General features: G+C 35.8%; 1 protein-coding gene across 1 annotated transcript in view; it reads left to right on the top strand.

The window, feature by feature from the left end:
• Nucleotides 966-17,881, top strand: part of KDM7A (lysine demethylase 7A) — a 37,664-nt gene continuing 20,748 nt past the window's right edge. The window contains exons 1-9 of the mRNA XM_021388088.1: nucleotides 966-1,051; nucleotides 5,621-5,738; nucleotides 6,611-6,771; nucleotides 8,573-8,714; nucleotides 8,982-9,168; nucleotides 9,716-9,878; nucleotides 11,601-11,688; nucleotides 12,408-12,514; nucleotides 14,891-14,982. Coding sequence (XP_021243763.1) covers nucleotide 1,051; nucleotides 5,621-5,738; nucleotides 6,611-6,771; nucleotides 8,573-8,714; nucleotides 8,982-9,168; nucleotides 9,716-9,878; nucleotides 11,601-11,688; nucleotides 12,408-12,514; nucleotides 14,891-14,982 — 1,059 coding nt within the window. The 5' untranslated portion in view covers nucleotides 966-1,050. The remainder of the gene's footprint in view (nucleotides 1,052-5,620; nucleotides 5,739-6,610; nucleotides 6,772-8,572; nucleotides 8,715-8,981; nucleotides 9,169-9,715; nucleotides 9,879-11,600; nucleotides 11,689-12,407; nucleotides 12,515-14,890; nucleotides 14,983-17,881) is intronic.

Below are 17,881 nucleotides of genomic sequence, written 5' to 3'. Positions count from 1 at the left end.
ATGTTCAAGTTCTCACATTCCTTGAATATGTTAAATAGAAATATGTAAACATGGTGTAAATATTCAGCGTTGTAGTCTTGTTTCTCTACTATAAAGTCAGCAATTTTCTAAGCTTCAATGAACTTTTTAGAAAAAGAACTCTGTCAGGATTCAGATTCTATGAGTAAGCTGGGATTTTTTTTTTTACTTGAGAACTCTCTACAAAAGCCTGGCTTCTCCAGTTAATCTCTAGTATTTCATCTTCCAAAAGATTGTCTCTCTTTTGGCTTTAAAGTACTGTTGTTTAGATAATAGATTAGGTGTTTTATCATGACCATTAGGAAGATCTTCAATCTTGCTTCGACTGCTTAAACAGGGAAAAAAATCACCAAGAAAATATTACTACAAATGGGATTTTTAAAATTACAAAAATGTTGCTACTGTATGATTTGTGTGATCACTCGTATAACTTACATACCTAGTGCTAGTAGGGTAAAAATTTCAGGGAGCGTACCGAAGTGTTATTCATTGTCTTGGAGGTAGGAGTCAGTTATGTACGTTTTGTAGAAAAAAGAAAAAAAAATACAGAAAAACTCATGATATCTTCTACAGATTGACAGCACGTAGACTTTATGTTTTTATGAAGAGAGAATTGATTGAATGATTTTGTGTACGCTTTTTACTGTAATCAGAATCAAAGATTTTTGTGGAGGTAGAGGGTATTGGTATGTATTGTGGACTCATTTTTAAAGTAACTTAATTCCTGTTTCCTTTTCTCTTATTCTAAATGGCATTCTTTTTTTCAGTGATGAACAAATCATTACTCAAAATTTATGTGGCAGCCCGGTAGTTGAGATAATTTGGTAGCTCATTATGATTTTGTAAACTAAGCATGTTCTAGTAACGACTTGAGATGTAATTATTTTTTAGCCTGAAAAATAAATCTTGCATGTATTCTCATTAACATTTAAAAAATATTATTGCAGCTGTGTTGGGGTAGAGGAGCATCATGCTGTTGACATTGATCTATACCATTGTCCCAACTGCGCAGTTCTCCATGGGCCTTCTCTAAGTAAGTATGCGTTATTCATTTTATAGTTTTAATGTTTTCTCTCCAAGCACAATTGAAAAGAAGACCATTCAGAGGAACGTTCAAGATGAGTTTGATTATTTCGGAGTTACTGGTTCTACGTGACTAACTTTGAACTGATAAAAAAGGCAACAATGATGATAACAACAAAACCTACAAACTGTCTTTTCTTGAAAGTCTCCTTGATCTGAAGATACAGATAGAATAAAATATAAGCCACAGCTATAGATTAGAGAAATCAAAGTATACAGAGCTAAGAGAAAGCAATCACTACTTGACTGAGAGAGCACTAAAAATTAGGAAATGATCATCAAAAGAAAAAAAAAATCAGTTGCAGGTAGTGATGCTTTCTCCTGCTGCATGTATGATATGCTATTAAAAAAAAAAGTTCCAAAAGAGTGCTTAAGATTTCTATATTTTAATCATCAAAATGCTAATACCTAGGAAGGCGGCCTTGAGAAAATGTTTGTTAGCTTTCTTTGCTTTTTTGGTGTTTAAAGGCTGTGTTCCGTAACAGTCCAGTGAAGTTTGAGAATTGGAGCTGGAATTTATGTCCATTTTTCCTTTATGTCCTTGAGAGTTACGCAGCCATGTATTCCGGGTATCTGATTTATACATATGATTCCACCAAATCCCTCATGGAATTTTCTGAGATGCCAGAAGTGAATGTGGAGTCAAGAGAGACTTCTCTAGTTCTCCTTTCAGTAGATACATTCACTGTAGAGATCTGAAGTAGGAAGATTCCACTGGACTTAGGAAGAAAATGTTTTTATCTTTCTGTAACTACTGCAAGGACACTCCTTAGATTTCCCCCCTCAACTTCAGTTCTCAAATGAAGTAACATGAAAGTGAATTTCACCTGCCCAGTGATGAATTAAGTTTCTATGTTCAAACCTGAAAAATGCCTATGTATGCTTAGTGTTGACTCACTGCGGTCATTTATTTAATATTTATTTTTTTCTTTGCTTGAAGACCTTGTAACAATTTATAGCCAGCTAACGATCTAGTATCTCTACAAAGCTGAATTTACCATTTAGAATCAATCATTTTAAATCACAGCACCATCACTGGTAGTCTTGTGGAGTACGAACAGTGATTCATTTCAATTATTGATGTAGTTAACATATGTTGTATGATAAATACCTTGTGCATAGGTTATATTCAATGCCTTCAATATTAGCTACCTTCAGGTTAGGGGTTAAAAGATAAGATGAATGCTCTTTTACATGCTTGTAGTTTTACTATTATGGTTGTCTTCTTCAGTTAGAAATCTGTATGTGTCTTCTGTAAATACGAATACAAAGATCAGCCATTTATTTTCCCACTTTTCTTCCTGGTGGGTTTTTTTTTCGGTGTTTTCTTTTTTTGTGTGACTGTGTATGTGGAATACTGGGGCTGGGAGGAAGAGTAGAAGGAGGGGTTCATATCAAGCTTAAAAAATACTAAAAATTGTGGAAATTTGGAACTATGTCCTTTTGTTGGTTTGGCAGGACTAGTATGCTTCACCATCCTCTTGATGCCTGTGAATAGCCTTTTTTGTAATGCAGAGGCATCTGGCTCTCATCCCAGCTCTGTTTCACCTGTAGCAATCTGACTGAAATAAGAGTCATTTCTGTGCTGGAAGGCTTTTTTTAAAAGACAAGAATCTGTAGTAAAAATTATCCTTACTACTTCATATTGCCTCAAGTGAGTAGATAGATAGTCTAGATTTAGGAGAAGATTCAGACATATCACTTATCTACCCAAGCAAAAGTTATATGTTGAAATATGTCTTCATCTGCAATTTTATTAATTGTACTCAGCTAGGTTGTCAGAATCAAATCTTTGATAGTTTGTGGTTTGGACATCAAGGTGCTTTGTTGTTGGGAGAGACTGATGTTTTGTGACTTCAAATGTTGCAGTAATGCTGCACTGCTTCAAACATATGGAATTATGTATGTAAGTAACAAGCACATCTTTTATTTATGGCTTCATATTCTAAATTCTGTCTAAAGGAGTTCTGAAGGAGACCAGAATTCAGCTGTGTTCAATTTTAGAGGACGAGTGCCATCTATGATTTTGACAAGCACTTGTGTATGTAACAAGTGATATAATCAAATGGCATTGTGCAAAAAAATCTACTAAAAACATACAAGAAACATACACTCTATATTACATTTTCGTAGTGCATTTTCATTCAGTATCTAACAAAATTAATTGTGTAAGTTCCAGTAATGAAAAGAAAGCTACTGTGCGCTCCTTCCAATTTTCCACTCTTCCCATGCTAACATTTCTCTTGCCTTTTCCATCAGTGGGTATCACATAAGGGACCTCCCACAAGACTTGGGGCCTTGTTGTATAAATGTGAGTGCCTCTTGGTGGTCCCCTTTTCAAGTCTGTGTATGACCTCTGAGGCAAATAGTGAGGGCAGGCAAGGAATAGAATTTGCCTAAGCTAGATACAGTTGTTGGCCTACTGTTTTGAATGTGTGTAAGGAACATAATTTAAAAATAACTTCCTGCTTGCTTTTCATGAAAAATTTCCACACGCTCCTTTCCTTTTCTCAAATCCTCTGTAACTGTGTAGTGTGCTTTTGGTGCGTATTTATAGCATTGTCACTGCGGGTTGTGCCTCATTTTTCAGGATCAACAAGGGTTAATGCTTTCATTTCATTAGTTTTAAGGGATTTGGGAGTGAGGGAAGGCAGTGCTTTATGTCTTTTAACATTTTTTTTTAAATTTATTTTAATGTGAGCACTGGGATTCATTCAGTTAGATTTTTTTTTGCAACTGTTATTGTAATGTCTTAAGGAATTATAAACTTAACAGAACATATGAGAACGTTTTTATTATTGTTTTATGTTTTTTAGCATTCTCTTACTTATGGAAGCATGATATATGTTTCATGTACTACGTAGGAGAACTTTAATTTCTGTTTTTTAAGTGTTGGAAGGTCAGACTTTAAAAAGTTTGTTTTGTGCTATAAAATCTCTTAAGCAGCCGTATCGTCTTACAGCTTTAATGAGCTGTTACAACAGCAGTGAATTTATGAGAAGCTACTCTGCTGCAAATTAGTATTAGCCACTAATTTCTTGTATTATTATTTACGACTGAGAAAATAGCTTTGAAAACTTAATAAACTTGGCTCTGTTATTTATGAAGTTTTACTGTATTTGGATAGTTGGCTCATTAGCAGGCTCTTCAGCACTGATTGTGAAGGTAGCAAACAGCTATAAATGTCACTTCATTCTCTTAAATGTCTTCCAAGGGGTACATCTTGTCACTTCTGTGGAAAACAGCTTATCAATAGGAACTATTTGTCGTGCAGTGGCTGTAAGATGTTAGTTATTCCTATATAAGCAACTGATATTTCTGCAGAAACAGGATTAAAGCTTTTTTTTTTTTTTTTTCCTTTTAAAATCCTTTGCTTTATCTTATTTATTGTTTGTTGTGTTTTCGGTGTGGTGCTAACTTCTTGTGAGTTTGGTGTATCATGACTTCGATACGTTTAAGGATGAGCTCTTCCTTAAAGTTCAGATTTGTATTAATAGAGTTGTTCTGCTGGAGTATATTTGTGTTGCATGATGTTTTGTAGCCTGTAAAGGACCATTTGTGTTGACAAGTGACAGTAGCTTTCTCCTCTTCTATGTTTCTTCTGTAGATGGAACTAAATTTCTGCTTAGTATTAGCTGTTGCATTCTAGATATAGTCCAATGCTGTGGAGCAGAGTTTGGTTTAATTTTGGTGGATTTTTTTGGGGGGGAATCTGAAACACAACCATCTAATAATTACTTTATCCTTATTATATTTCTTAGTGTGGTAAGTGGTGCGCTGATAAGTCAATAGCACGACAGCTAGCAGAGGACTATCAGAGATCCTTTTTGCTGAGGCACCTGTTGGAAACTTAATAGGGCTTTTGCTAACAAACAGATAGATGGTATGAATGAAGGCTTCCTTTCAAAGTAGTGCCTTTCTGTTCTCTGTAAATGAAGTTATAAAATGGATGGGTGATTGATTAAAATGAATTCATTACATATTTATAATGAAGTAACTTGTTATGTAATAATGAAAATTTGAAGACAGGTGGTAAGTTTACCAAATCTTAAATCATTTTTACCTCTGATTCACTTAAAGCCAAAAGATGCAAACGGAGAGGCTGCATATAGCCTACTATGCTTTACAATAGCTTTTCTTTGTTTCAGCATCTGTTTTTCAATGGGAGTCCACCACAACCGTTTTTATGAAAATACTGAGTTATTCATTTAGATTTGGATAATTTTCAGGCTGTTACTGTATATGTTCATTGTTCTGCACTGAGTATGGAATTCTGAATCATTGTGTATAACGTGCACTGGTGTTCTGAGATGGAAGAGGCTCTAGAAGTGTAGGTGATTTTTGTCAGATGTTCTGAAGATTTCATTTTTTGCAGATGGATAGTTTCACCTGTATAAACAATAAAGTTAGTTAATCTTTGTGATGGGGTTGAGGCATGTCTGGTTCACTGACAGAGTGACTGTTAATCTGAGCCATCTAATTTAACTAATTCAAAGTTTAATCCTTTTGAAATTTGTAGTGAAAAAGAGGAGGAACTGGCACAGACATGACTACACAGAGTTGGATGATGGCTCCAAACCAGTGCAGGCTGGAACACGGACCTTTGTTAAACAGCTGCGGGCTCGCTCTTTCCCAAGGTACAGAAGCTCACTTCAACGTTTTGGTGAAAAAATGAATGCCTAGGATGACTTCCTCCTCCTTTAGAATTCTCCCCCCTTCCACTCTTCGTATCAGTCCCTAATCCCTTTCCTCAGAGCTGCTCTCTAGCCACTTCATCTCACAGTCTATACCTGTGCCCAGCATTACTCTATTCCAGCTGCAGCACTTGGCCTTTTCCTTTGTTGAACTTCAGCTGTTGCTGATCACCCAGTGCTCCAATCTGTCAGTATCCCTCTGCAAGGCAGAGTAGATGCAGCAGTATGAGTGACAGACTTTTTTATTTTTTTTTTTTGCACCTGAACTGTCAGAATATTGTCTATCTCTATATTCCAGGTAAGGAGAGAATGAGAAATTACTCCTCAGTTGCTTCATTCCAGATAACATAGAACACCTATGTGTGCTAGTAGTCTACCCATTCTCTTATGCTTTAGAGGAAAGTAGAGAAACTTGTTTGTAGCAGAAATCATCCCAGTCTGTGGTTGTTTTTCACACTTAAATATCTGATAGCTTATAACTCTTTAAAGGACTTTCTGTTGTTGTTATCAAAATGTATTTTAATGTTATTTCTGATAATTCTTTTTCCTCATCCTTTTAAATTACTATGGGAAATCATACAGAAATACAGTGAGTTGCCAGGTTATGTGTAACAACAAATGTTTCCTTAGTTGTTTAGATTGGTTTCTTTGTCTTTCAGTTAAATGCTTAATTTCATAGTAGTATGAGGCACAGTTTCTGGGGGGTTCAATTGCAGCCATTTCAACCAGTCTTCCTCGAATTTGTGACTTTTTTTTTTCCAGTAGTGTTTGGAGGATGCTCTTCTGCTAATATTCCATAATTTCTTTTTTGTTAGTGCTGATGAAGTCATTTTGAAAATGCATGGAAGCCAACTGACACAAAGATACTTGGAGAAACATGGGTTTGATGTTCCTATTATGGTTCCTAAATTAGATGGCCTGGGGCTCAGACTTCCTCCACCAACTTTCTCTGTTTTAGATGTGGAACGCTATGTAGGTAAGGGTCACTGTGGAATAAGTGCAAATGATACCCTCTGTAAAGTAAAATAAATATTTACGTGATTCTAAGAGCTTCTGGGGTGCTAAATATGTATTGTAAACTAAGTACTCCTAACCAGAAGAGTACAATTAAGCTACCAATTTGAATTTTGTTTGTGGTAGATATGTGATGGGAAAACACCATTAATTTTCAACTTCCAAATGTGTTAACTTTAGTGCAAGATGAATGTGGAATGATGTTTTTGTTACGCTACAGGATTGTCCATTTTGTGAGAACTGAATGAATCGCTCTTAAGATTGATAAAGGTGGATCATGGGTCAGAATATTGCAAAACGTAATGTTTTGAGCTCCGTGAATTGGCTTGTCCAAACTAAATAAATCTTTCTGGAAACCTTCCCACCGTGGCCTCCTTTGGCGACGGAGCTAGAGCTCCCAACAACAATTTCTTCCTTACCTGATCTCTTGACAGTCTGTAATCATTTCAGCTTCATGCAAGTGTGCAGTACATAGGCTGAATCATTTTGCGCATGAAGTTTGCTGTAGTAAACAGTACTGTTGAGAAGACCGTGTATGGCATTGTCTTTGTTCTTGTGAGAACTTCATATAATTCTGTGTACTAAAAGTAGGACGTCTGTCTGTCAGAATTTTACCGTGGCAACAGAATAGAGGAAATATATAGTATAAGAAATACTGTTGTTGTTATGATGACTATAAACAGTAATGTATTCTGCATCAAAGTGTAATTGTTGTTTTGATATTTCTGAAGCTTATCTTTTGGAAGACTGTCAGTTCAGATTCAGAGGGAAGTTTGATCATCTCATTACTATGCATATATTTTGACCTGCCGGGTTCTCCGATTTAGGGAAAAAAACAGAAATGCTGCAGATTTACCTTTTTGTTATTGAAATTAAGAAATCTGAATAAATACTATTCCAAGTCGGATTTGTCAAGATTATGCTCATTTGTAATTTTAAAGTAAATATATTTATAAATGTGCATTTAGATGCATTCCAGAATTAATTTTCAGATTTGACCCCTGTGTAACTAAATGCACATAATACAATTACTATTATAATTTTGTCATTACTCCTTTATTTTGGCTAAAAGTCACTTCTCACTTGTCTAGTTCTACAGATTTAACTTTAAATATGTGATGTGTATGTTTGTGTTATCTTTACAACTGAAGCTTGCCTCGGTAATTTCATTGAATTAGTAAGACGTATGTGCTTAAACATTATGCATGTATATAAAGGGTGAGAGGAGAGTGTAGGATGTTCACGGTGGAGTATCTGCATAGTTTTCAACATAAAAAAGCTATTAGTCAATTATGGGAAAAGCTCAGTGCAGTTTGCTAAAAAATCCAAGCTGCGAGCGGTAAAATTTATTATTTGTAAAGAATTCTCTGTGGTCCTTGTGTTAAATATTCAAGTGGTTTAAATATTCAAAATTCAAGTTCTCTATACTAGTCTTACCAGTGAAAGCCACAAACCCAATTGTTATTATTTTAATCAGTTGAAGTGATTTTTTATTGTTCTTTTTCTTTTTGGTTGACCATGGGAAAGAGGATTTATTTGTACACTGTTCTCAGTTGTGTCCTTAACTGACTATAACAATTAAAGCTAGGCCTAGTTAAAAGTTGATTTATACCAACCTTTGTTCCACAAGAATGCTGATAGTAGCGGAGGTTTTGTGCAGAAACACATTGGTAAAAGCTAGGAAAAGGTAAAATTGATCTTGAACACGTTAAATAATTCTTTTTACCTGTGATAGGATTAAGAAAGTAATCTTGTTTTTACAGGTGGTGACAAAGTGATAGATGTAATAGATGTAGCAAGACAAGCGGACAGTAAAATGAAGCTCCATAATTATATTAAATATTTCACAAATCCTGACCGACCAAAAGTATTGAACGTAATCAGCCTGGAATTCTCGGACACAAAGTGAGTATTGACTGCAATTTCTTGAATGTAGGAAGTGGTTTTCACAAAGGTGAACTGTATATATAAGGATATAATGTCTTTAGCGCTAGAGTTAAGAGGCTGCATAATTTATGTAGACAACTACTGTGATGTAATATGGGTATAAAACAGTTTTACTAATTCATAATTAATAATTTTGTAGGAAACGTGCATTTAATACTGTCATTTAAAACTAGGCACACTTGCTCTTGATCTTACTTATATATTTAATTTTTTTTTTTCTTAAAGGATGTCTGAGTTAGTGGAAGTACCAGATATTGCCAGAAAGCTTTCGTGGGTGGAAAATTATTGGCCAGATGATTCTGTCTTCCCTAAGCCTTTTGTTCAGAAGTATTGCTTGATGGGTGTCCAGGACAGCTATACTGATTTTCATATTGATTTTGGAGGAACTTCAGTGTGGTACCATGTTCTCTGGGTATGAAGGCTTTTTGGTTTATGATTGAATGAAACAAAATATACTCAGTGTGCAGCTATCTGTCATGGCATTATCACCTCTTTAGAATGAAATGCTGTACTTTAAAAGACAGGGGAGGAGTTTGAAAGCGGTTTAGTGATTACTGGTGTCTCATTTTCATGTTTTTATTTTTGCACACTGTTGGTGACTTCAGTACTATCTATAATTGGTGGGCTGACCATTCTAATTGATTGGTAGGTTTTACAGTGAGGTTTTAGTCTTTATTTAAAAAAATGAATTAAATGAAAACCAATGACACTGTTGAGTGTTTTTTACATTATAAGATGTATGCCCGTCCTTCCCCTTGTCCTTATTGGTTACTGCCCTGTTGACTAAGCTTTTGGGCAACTACAATTGTGAAACACTGAGTTAGGAAACACCAGTGTTCCATAGTAGAACTACAGAATTCTATCATTTACATGGGTTGCTTTTAGTGCAAATGACTCAGAGGTTGTACTGTCTGTCTAGGGGGACATGCATTTATTTATTTGATGTTTTTGTTTAATAGGGTGAAAAGATATTCTATTTGATCAAGCCCACTGATGAAAATTTAGCTCTGTATGAGTCTTGGAGCTCATCTGTCACTCAAAGCGAAGTATATTTTGGAGACAAGGTTGACAAATGTTACAAATGTGTTGTAAAGCAAGGACACACTTTATTTGTTCCAACAGGTAAGATTTTACTGTTATTGCTAGGACTTAACATGTTTAATTACCAGGAATTAAGGATAACCTAAAACGACACATTACGTTATCAATATTTGTTTTATCTTGCATGAATGAAAAAAACAACACCGTGAGAGTTGGAGTATGGCATAAGACTCAATAAACAGTGCTAGTTTTAAGCAACCCTTGGCAATAATGAGTGTTGAGGCAATAATGACAAGAGTTTATTGTTAGTTTACTCGGTGTCTGGGGATGTGTGTGTGCGACAGAATTGAAATAGACGTCCTCCTTGATCCTTCATCTGCTATGATGAGTGAAAAATTGAAACTATAATGATAAATGCAAAATGCAATTGGAAAAAGAAGGTAGTCTTCATTGTGCTGGACTTTGCAAAGAACAGAAATAAAGCAATTTATAATGTTAAACAAACACGACAAAACCAACACACACTAACCCATAAATTGCTTGTGCCATTGTACTCTAGAGAATGGTATATGAAAGACTGAAATTACCTTCACACGCAATATAGGAGGCACAGTGCTTAGTCAGCATAATTGCTAGTTTCAGGTCTTTATTTCTGTGCGTGGTACCCAAAAACTAAAATTGGTTGTTTTGAGCTGAATGAGGGCATGGTTTTAGTGCTAGTTAGCAGTGTGTAGTTACTTGTGATTTTGTCTGATCGTGCATCAAGCTGAGGAGCTTTCTCTGTTTATACATGTTGCCTATTCTCAGTCAAAACATAAAGTAATCTGCAAATGTGTGACCAACTGCTCTTTTGAAAGATCTGTATGCATGTTAAATAAGAACAAGTCTGTGTGCATATTTTTAGCTTATTTACATTAAAAATGCACAGTATAAATCTTCAATGCACATTTTAAATTAGGAAGCTAGTATGTTCTTTTGTTCACTTAATTGAAGTTATCCAGTAGCAATCAGCCGGATTGATAGTGTAGTGTTGGTCATGCTTTGCCATATCGAATTGTAGAGTTTATAGGGACAATATTCCAATTATGTGACAAATTAGTGTACTTAGAATATCTAGACTGGGTTTTAAATTGATTGTAATTTCACTGGAATTAGGAGGGTTGTATTTATTAATAATGTATAGAACTACTGGATTCTTACAGAGAAACCTCAGTATTACTAAATGATGTTTTTTATATGTTGTGCTAATAGTTCGGTTACTGTAAGCAACATGTCAAGATGGAAAGGAATATACTTTTCATTTGTCTTATGTTGTCTTTTGCTCGATATGGTTTTTCTGTAGTAATTTAATTATTGTTGATTGGAAGGAGAACTTTGGGGAATCTTTTACTTGAAAAATTAGTGCTGTTCTGTCCCCCCGACTTCCACCCAGTCAAAATGTCTTGAAGACCCTCTTATGTTCATAACTCCTTTACTAAACTGCAGTTTCACTAGATTTCTGAAACACGTTGTAATCTATATGTTGTTAAAAACTAGACTGTTTGTTCCTGGTCCTTGTTTTGAGGTACAACTATTCTCTCTCTCTCTCTCTCTCCCTCTTCTTTTCCCTTCTTTTCCTCTTCCTTTTCCATCTCTTTTTCTCCTTTTTTTTTCCTTTCCCCCTACCTTTTTTCTTCTTCCTATCCCTTTTTTTTTTCCTTTTTCCTTTCTTTTTTTTTTAGTATGTACATGCAAGTATTTAAAAACAGTCTTTCTTAGAGTAGTTCATATGTACATACTAAGTTTCTGAATCTTTCATATCAGGCTGGATTCATGCTGTGCTCACATCTCAGGATTGTATGGCTTTTGGAGGAAACTTTTTACACAACCTCAACATTGGCATGCAGCTCAGGTTAGTCTCAACTCTTACTATACCTTTTCCTCAGTAAATAGGATATGCTTTTAATAGATATTTTTCTTCATGCTTGTAACCAGGATCAAATGGGTACAGGTTCACAAAGCAGACGATAGTGGCATTTTCAATTAGACTATATCTACCACATACTCTCATTTCGTTTCTGCAAAGTTCGTTTCAAAACTGAAGGGTATGCATAATTTAATTAAAAACAAAGTAAACCTCACCCCCCAGCCCCATTACTTTGGAGATTAGTATGAATAAACCAAAACTGAGCAAGCCCAGGTGTGCAACACTGAGTTGAAACGAGCATCCTCAAGTCAGCATTGCTCAAAGGGCAGCTGTGTTTAGTTTTTGTCCAAGATGTGGAGCTGTCTTCTAAACATATTGTTTTTATTTATTACAGTGGAATCCTGATAAAATTCCATCTGTTAAAAGATCACACACTGGGTTTGTATCCTAGTTTTATGAAGTCCAACTTTATTCTTAGAAGTGCAGCAGTCAAACTTGATAAGGTCAGAGCCTGGATGAGACCAGAGTTGAATCTTGTCTGTGGTCTTGTTGGGGTTTAACTATGTTGTACTTGACTTCTTTTATTTAACATGGCCGTGCTTATTTTATTTTATTTTGGACATTATATCAATTTGAATAATTACATAGTTAAAAAATAAGTTGGATGACATGAATGTTTTTAGTTAATGTTTCTGTTTGTTCAGGTGTTACGAAATGGAGAAGAGGCTAAAAACCCCAGATCTTTTCAAATTTCCTTTCTTTGAAGCCATCTGTTGGTTTGTGGCCAAAAACTTACTGGAAACATTAAAAGGTAATCCTTGTCTTACTTTATGAGGTATACATATGTCCGCTTTTATGTTTCATTGACAGTGGAGAAAATTATGTTGCTGCTGTTTGAACAGATGAAATGTTTTGAGCTGAAAAGCCAGATAGTAATTTGTGGTGGATTTTTTTTTTTTTTTTGGGTTGGTTGTTCTTTTTTCAATGTCCCATTTTTTAAAACCATATTGGATTAAATACTGCACTGTTTCTGTTCTAGATCTAGCAAGTCTTAGTGCAGGCTTTAATACAAGATCTTTCTGAAAATGATTTTGGGATTTAAAGCTTTTCTAGGTTAACTAGAGCCGTGCAGAATTTGTACTGTACATGATGATGTGTGTAACTAGCATTTTGTAGCAAGCTACTGGAACCTTTGAATTGTTTATTAGTATTTTTTATCCAGTGCTAGTGGTGTATCTGGCTAATGAAGGTACTCTGATAATCCAGGATATCTGAGATTCTGACACAATGCAATTATGCTACCAAACAGATAGGATTAATCTCCCATTACCTGAAAAGACCTTATTAGGCAGATACGTTTTCAATCTTGTCACTTTTTATAGTAGGCTTCTCCAGAATCATTTGAGATCTTCAAATATCCTTTGGAAGCCTTTCTCTCCTTCTTTCAGCAGATGACTCCCTAAGCGATGCCACTGATTTATATTTGTGGGCTGCTTCTTGGTGGCTTTACTGTTGAATGCAAAGGTTTTCTTGCATTTCTGTGATTTCCTTTGACCTTTTCATTCAAGCTACCTGTTGTCTTCTGCTCTTTCTTGTCAGAGGAAAGGCATCCATGAGAGTTTTTGTAGGAAAGATGCACTAGTTCCTATAAGCAGTGTTAAGCAATTTATATTGGTGTTTAACAGTAGACACCTCAAAAGGCACTGGTTCTTGAGTTTCTAATCCTTTCCAAACTTCCTCATCTAGTCCTTTAATTTCTGTTATCTATACCCATGCGCAATTGAGCCTGAGTGCTGACTTCACATTCTTTTTCTCAAATGTCTCACCTCTCTAACTGCTCTTTTTAATCTTAGTAATAAACATCATATTTCAAATTATATATTTCAAATAAATAAGCCTTCAGAGGAAACTGCTGAATTTAGCCTCTGCTTTGAAAGAGATTGCTCACATAACCTTTTTATAAGGTGAAAACAGTACTGAAAATGATCTGTGATCCTTTCAGCCATGAAAGGATGAACATAAGGCAACTCAGAAATTTTACCAAATAAAGATTTTTTTTTTAATTTCAAAAAAAAAGAAAGGATTATTCTTGAAGGTTTTCTTTGGTTGGTCTCACACTTGGGTAATTAAAATTTACAAACGTGTCAGAAAATGTAGGAGTTGTATTTCTGCTGGAAAATCAGTGGGATATATGTTCCTAAGTAATCTCGAGATGAATCTATGTGTTTCATCTCTTCCCCTCTTTTATCATGTGGCTCCTTGCTTGAGTAGATAGACGAGGAGCCTCTTGTGACACGTGGCTCCTATCCTAAGTGAGGATTTTGAAGCTTATTTTCGTGGTTTTTTTTTTTTTTTAATCAGTGGCTTATCATGAAAATTTTAAATTTAGTCTTCCACTGCTAGCGTGATGGTTAAGTTGGGCTTTGGCATCAAGGTTCATGTGGGTTAAATGTTTACCGGTCAGAATCCTTTGTTTTTGAATAAGGGATGATGCCAGTTCTGTTGTGAAATGTAATGGCAAATACCAGTTTGTAATACATTGAGCACATGGTTTTTAGCAGTAGTTTGTGAAGGTCAGGTCAGTAAGCAAAATTAACATGCTATATCTTTCTGGTTCTTTTACTGAAAGGATAACAAAAAGTCGTAAAACTTCTGGTTTTGTCTTTTCATGGTCTAGGAGTGTATTATGATACTGTGAGTTTTATGGCATTCCCGTAAACTTCTCTCTGCAGGTCTAGGGACTTGAGAGCAAGTTATTTGTCCATCAATACAGTGCTGATTAGTTTTGATTAGTCTTATATAACATGGTCCTTTTTTTAGCTGCAGTAAAAAAATAAAAAATATTAAAAAATCCAGTTTGTAGTGCTGCATTGTATTCTCAGTATTTTACCAAATCAGCTAGGGCAGTAGGACTTAGGCTGCAGCTCATCTCAAAGGCCTTGCTATTCCTTCTCACACCCTTTAAGAAGTAGAAAGTGTATAGGAGAACAGTGGTTTGGAAGCAGAACTTTTTTTTTTTTTTTGAGTATTCATGCAAATACAGAATGTAGTATTATTTCATTCGCTTGTACAATTTTTTTTCTTTTTTTCGGACTGCTGCATAATGACAACCTTATTGGCTGAAGTATAGGTATCATTCTGCCACTTTCACTTAGTGTGCTTCTGTTGGTGTCTGTATCTTTTTTAGAACTGAGAGAAGATGGTTTCCAGCCTCCAAGCTATTTAGTGCAAGGAGTGAAGGCTTTACTTACTGCTTTAAAATTATGGATGAAAAAAGAGGTAAGTATTTTGTTTGCTGTTTTGGTGAACTCTGGATTTATTTAGAAGTAACTGAAGATCTGTCTCCTTGTCATACTTAAGATTATTTTTCTGTTAATGAGTAATGAAAAACCATGGAGAGTGTGTGCTGCCAACCTGGGGAAGAGTCATGAAAATTTTATATTGTGTGATGCTAATGATCTCTTCTTAGCCCTGTGAGTAAGTTCTTATATGGCATCTGGTAGAAATAGAATCTTGCTTCACCTCAGCGTGGGATAAGAATTCTAGAGAAGAAGTCATTGAGCCTTTTTTTCCTAATAGATCTGTTTATACAGTCAATTCATCCTTGTCTGAGGCAATGGAGGTATAGAATGCCATGGTATTTAGGGTTTTCCATTAATGTGAGTGCTTTGGAGAGTACATCTCAGGTATATCTACATTGCTGAAGAGTCAGTTTCGACTGAGGAGGATATTAACTTCATTAGAGTACTGTCCCTGCTGAACATTTGCTAGTGTGTAAAATTGTTAGTGTGTTGTCTACATTGGCTTTGCTGGTGCTCTCTAAGAAGGCTTATTTGCTTTGGCACAGCACTGGACCAGGCCTGACTCCATGTGTATTTTTCATGTGCCTGAGCTAATAAGACCTCTTGGAACTTGTGCTTTTGGGAAGTGCTGCCCACAAAGTCAGTTTGGTTCTAACTGAGCTTATTAATTCTAATTTGTTGTTGGCCATCATTACTTGAACTGTCTCTTGGAGATTTGTTTGTTTTTTCTGCCCTCAAGTTCTTGTAAGAGAGCTTGAATCACAGCAGGTATCGTATTTGCAGAGTGCTGTATCCAATACAGTCAGTTTCGTGGAAGTGATCACGAGATGAAAATGCAGACTGGTTACTCTGAGTGGAATCAGCTCAAGTCCAGCCTGTATAGCATTACTGATTACAGGGTATATCTTTACTGTCGCCCTGTAACACCTCAGAGTTGGTTCTCCAGTGTCCCTGTATTGGTGCCATTCTGGGTCAAACCTATCTAATAAGCAGTATAGCAGTATTTACAGCAGGTTGAGCCTGAGATGTTAAACCATCTGTGAATGCAAGCTATCTGTGCATCTATGCCATGAATAATAAGCAAGCTGAGTAATCTGACTTGCTGATAAATGAGACCAGACATAACTCATATAAATCTTGATTTTTACCTGAAGTTGGATTGGATTTCATCTTTTACAGATTACACAAACACTGCAATACTCTTCTACAGCAGTACCTAATAGTTAATTAAATGTTTTGAATAATACTTTGTCTAGAATGTGGTATGTTTCCTACTTCCCTGTGGAAAAAAAATAATAATTGAAGATGCTGCATTCTGGATGCCTATTAATGAAACCAGTGAATATTCCTAAACCACTGGCTGAACAGACACTTCAGTTGTGAGGACACCGCACAGCCTTCATGATCTATTCAGAGTGTGGTCTGCTCTCCACCAGCTTGCCTTCTAGCTACTGCTGCTTAAGTGAGCTGATGCTGTCTTTGCAGCAGGCCATGTGCATGGTAGGTTTGTAGTTGTACGCGGAGCAGAAGACAGGAAGAGCTTTGTATAGTGCTATATCATCTGCTTATGACTGGCATCTCAGATTCTGAGAAAGAAATGAAAAATGAATACTCTCCAGATAGGGCACCTGCTCGTGAAGTTTCACGTTGCTCTTATGATGTAAGTCTTTTCAAGATGAGTGGTTTGTAGTAGTGAATTGCTTTGAGCTATTTGTTGGGACATTTGAAACTCGTCTCTACCAGAGCGACGCTGTCGTCATTCCTGCAATATTTAAAAACTTCATAGAGTTACAAGATGCAGGGAATAGAGATTGAGTGCTGCTAAAATTATTTCAGTTTTCACGTCTTGATTTGAATTGTTTGTGCAAGGTTTTTACTGATACGTGTATCTTCTGGTTACTCTGGTGCAGAACGTCAGTCTGCAAGTTCGTTAATAAAGATGATGACCTATCCAGTCAGCTGAGCTCTTGGATTGTAGCTCTGGCTTCCTTCCAACTTACATAAGAAACAGGCCTCAGATTCTATTTTTAAAATGTTTGATCCATGTAGCAGTTAGATTATTTTGGGCAACTGTTCTGTTGTGGGTTTTTTTTTTTTTTTGAATATCTCTTTTTAAAATTAAAAAATGTTTTTTTTTTCCAAGGGATGGGTGCTTAACTGTGTTCTGATGTTATCAGTATCCTTAATTGTGATGGTAATTTCCAGATATTGGTGGTTTCATGTGCCTACCAGGACTATTTGAATATCTTTTTTCTTGATCGCTTTTTCCCCCCGAACATTTATGAAATGATTTCTTGACTTGAATGTATCACAGTTTTTTTCCGTCATTTATGTTACCTGCTTAGATAACAATTTGAGTTTATTGGCATATTTAAGTTGCTTGGTTGGATGTTTTTTCCCATCATTATTCTGACACAGCTTAGTAGAGAAAGCTTTGATGTGAAGAGATACCTTTTATAGTAGCAAACAAGTGAGCTTACAAATGGAACTTCCTTGCCTGAAAGTACTTGCATTTTACCTGTGAAATGATGCATTTCTTCCGGTACAAACTGTGTTTTCTTTAGGATGGCTTGTCAGTATTTTTAAACCAGCAAAACTTTCCAGTCAGTGTTTTGGAAGATTGTATCAGAGTCACTTCCTTTTGCAGTCATCGTGGACAGGAAGGCTCTTTGGGAGAGTCCTTATGTTGAAAGGATTGAATGGTCCTAAAATGACCATTAATTTGGTGGAAAACTTATCTGATGTCAGAGGTGCTGTGTTCCCAAGTGGGAATGTGTAAAGGTGATGCACTGGAGAGTGAACGATGGTAATTAATAGCAGCAGATTTTATCTTGCCTGTAGCATTAATGATACTGAAATGAACATATCACAGTTAT

This window comes from Numida meleagris, chromosome 1 (genome assembly GCF_002078875.1).
Source record: "Numida meleagris isolate 19003 breed g44 Domestic line chromosome 1, NumMel1.0, whole genome shotgun sequence".
NCBI lineage: Eukaryota > Metazoa > Chordata > Aves > Galliformes > Numididae > Numida > Numida meleagris.
The sequence above is the reverse complement of the archived record's forward strand: the minus strand, read 5'-3'. Positions and strand labels throughout refer to the sequence as shown.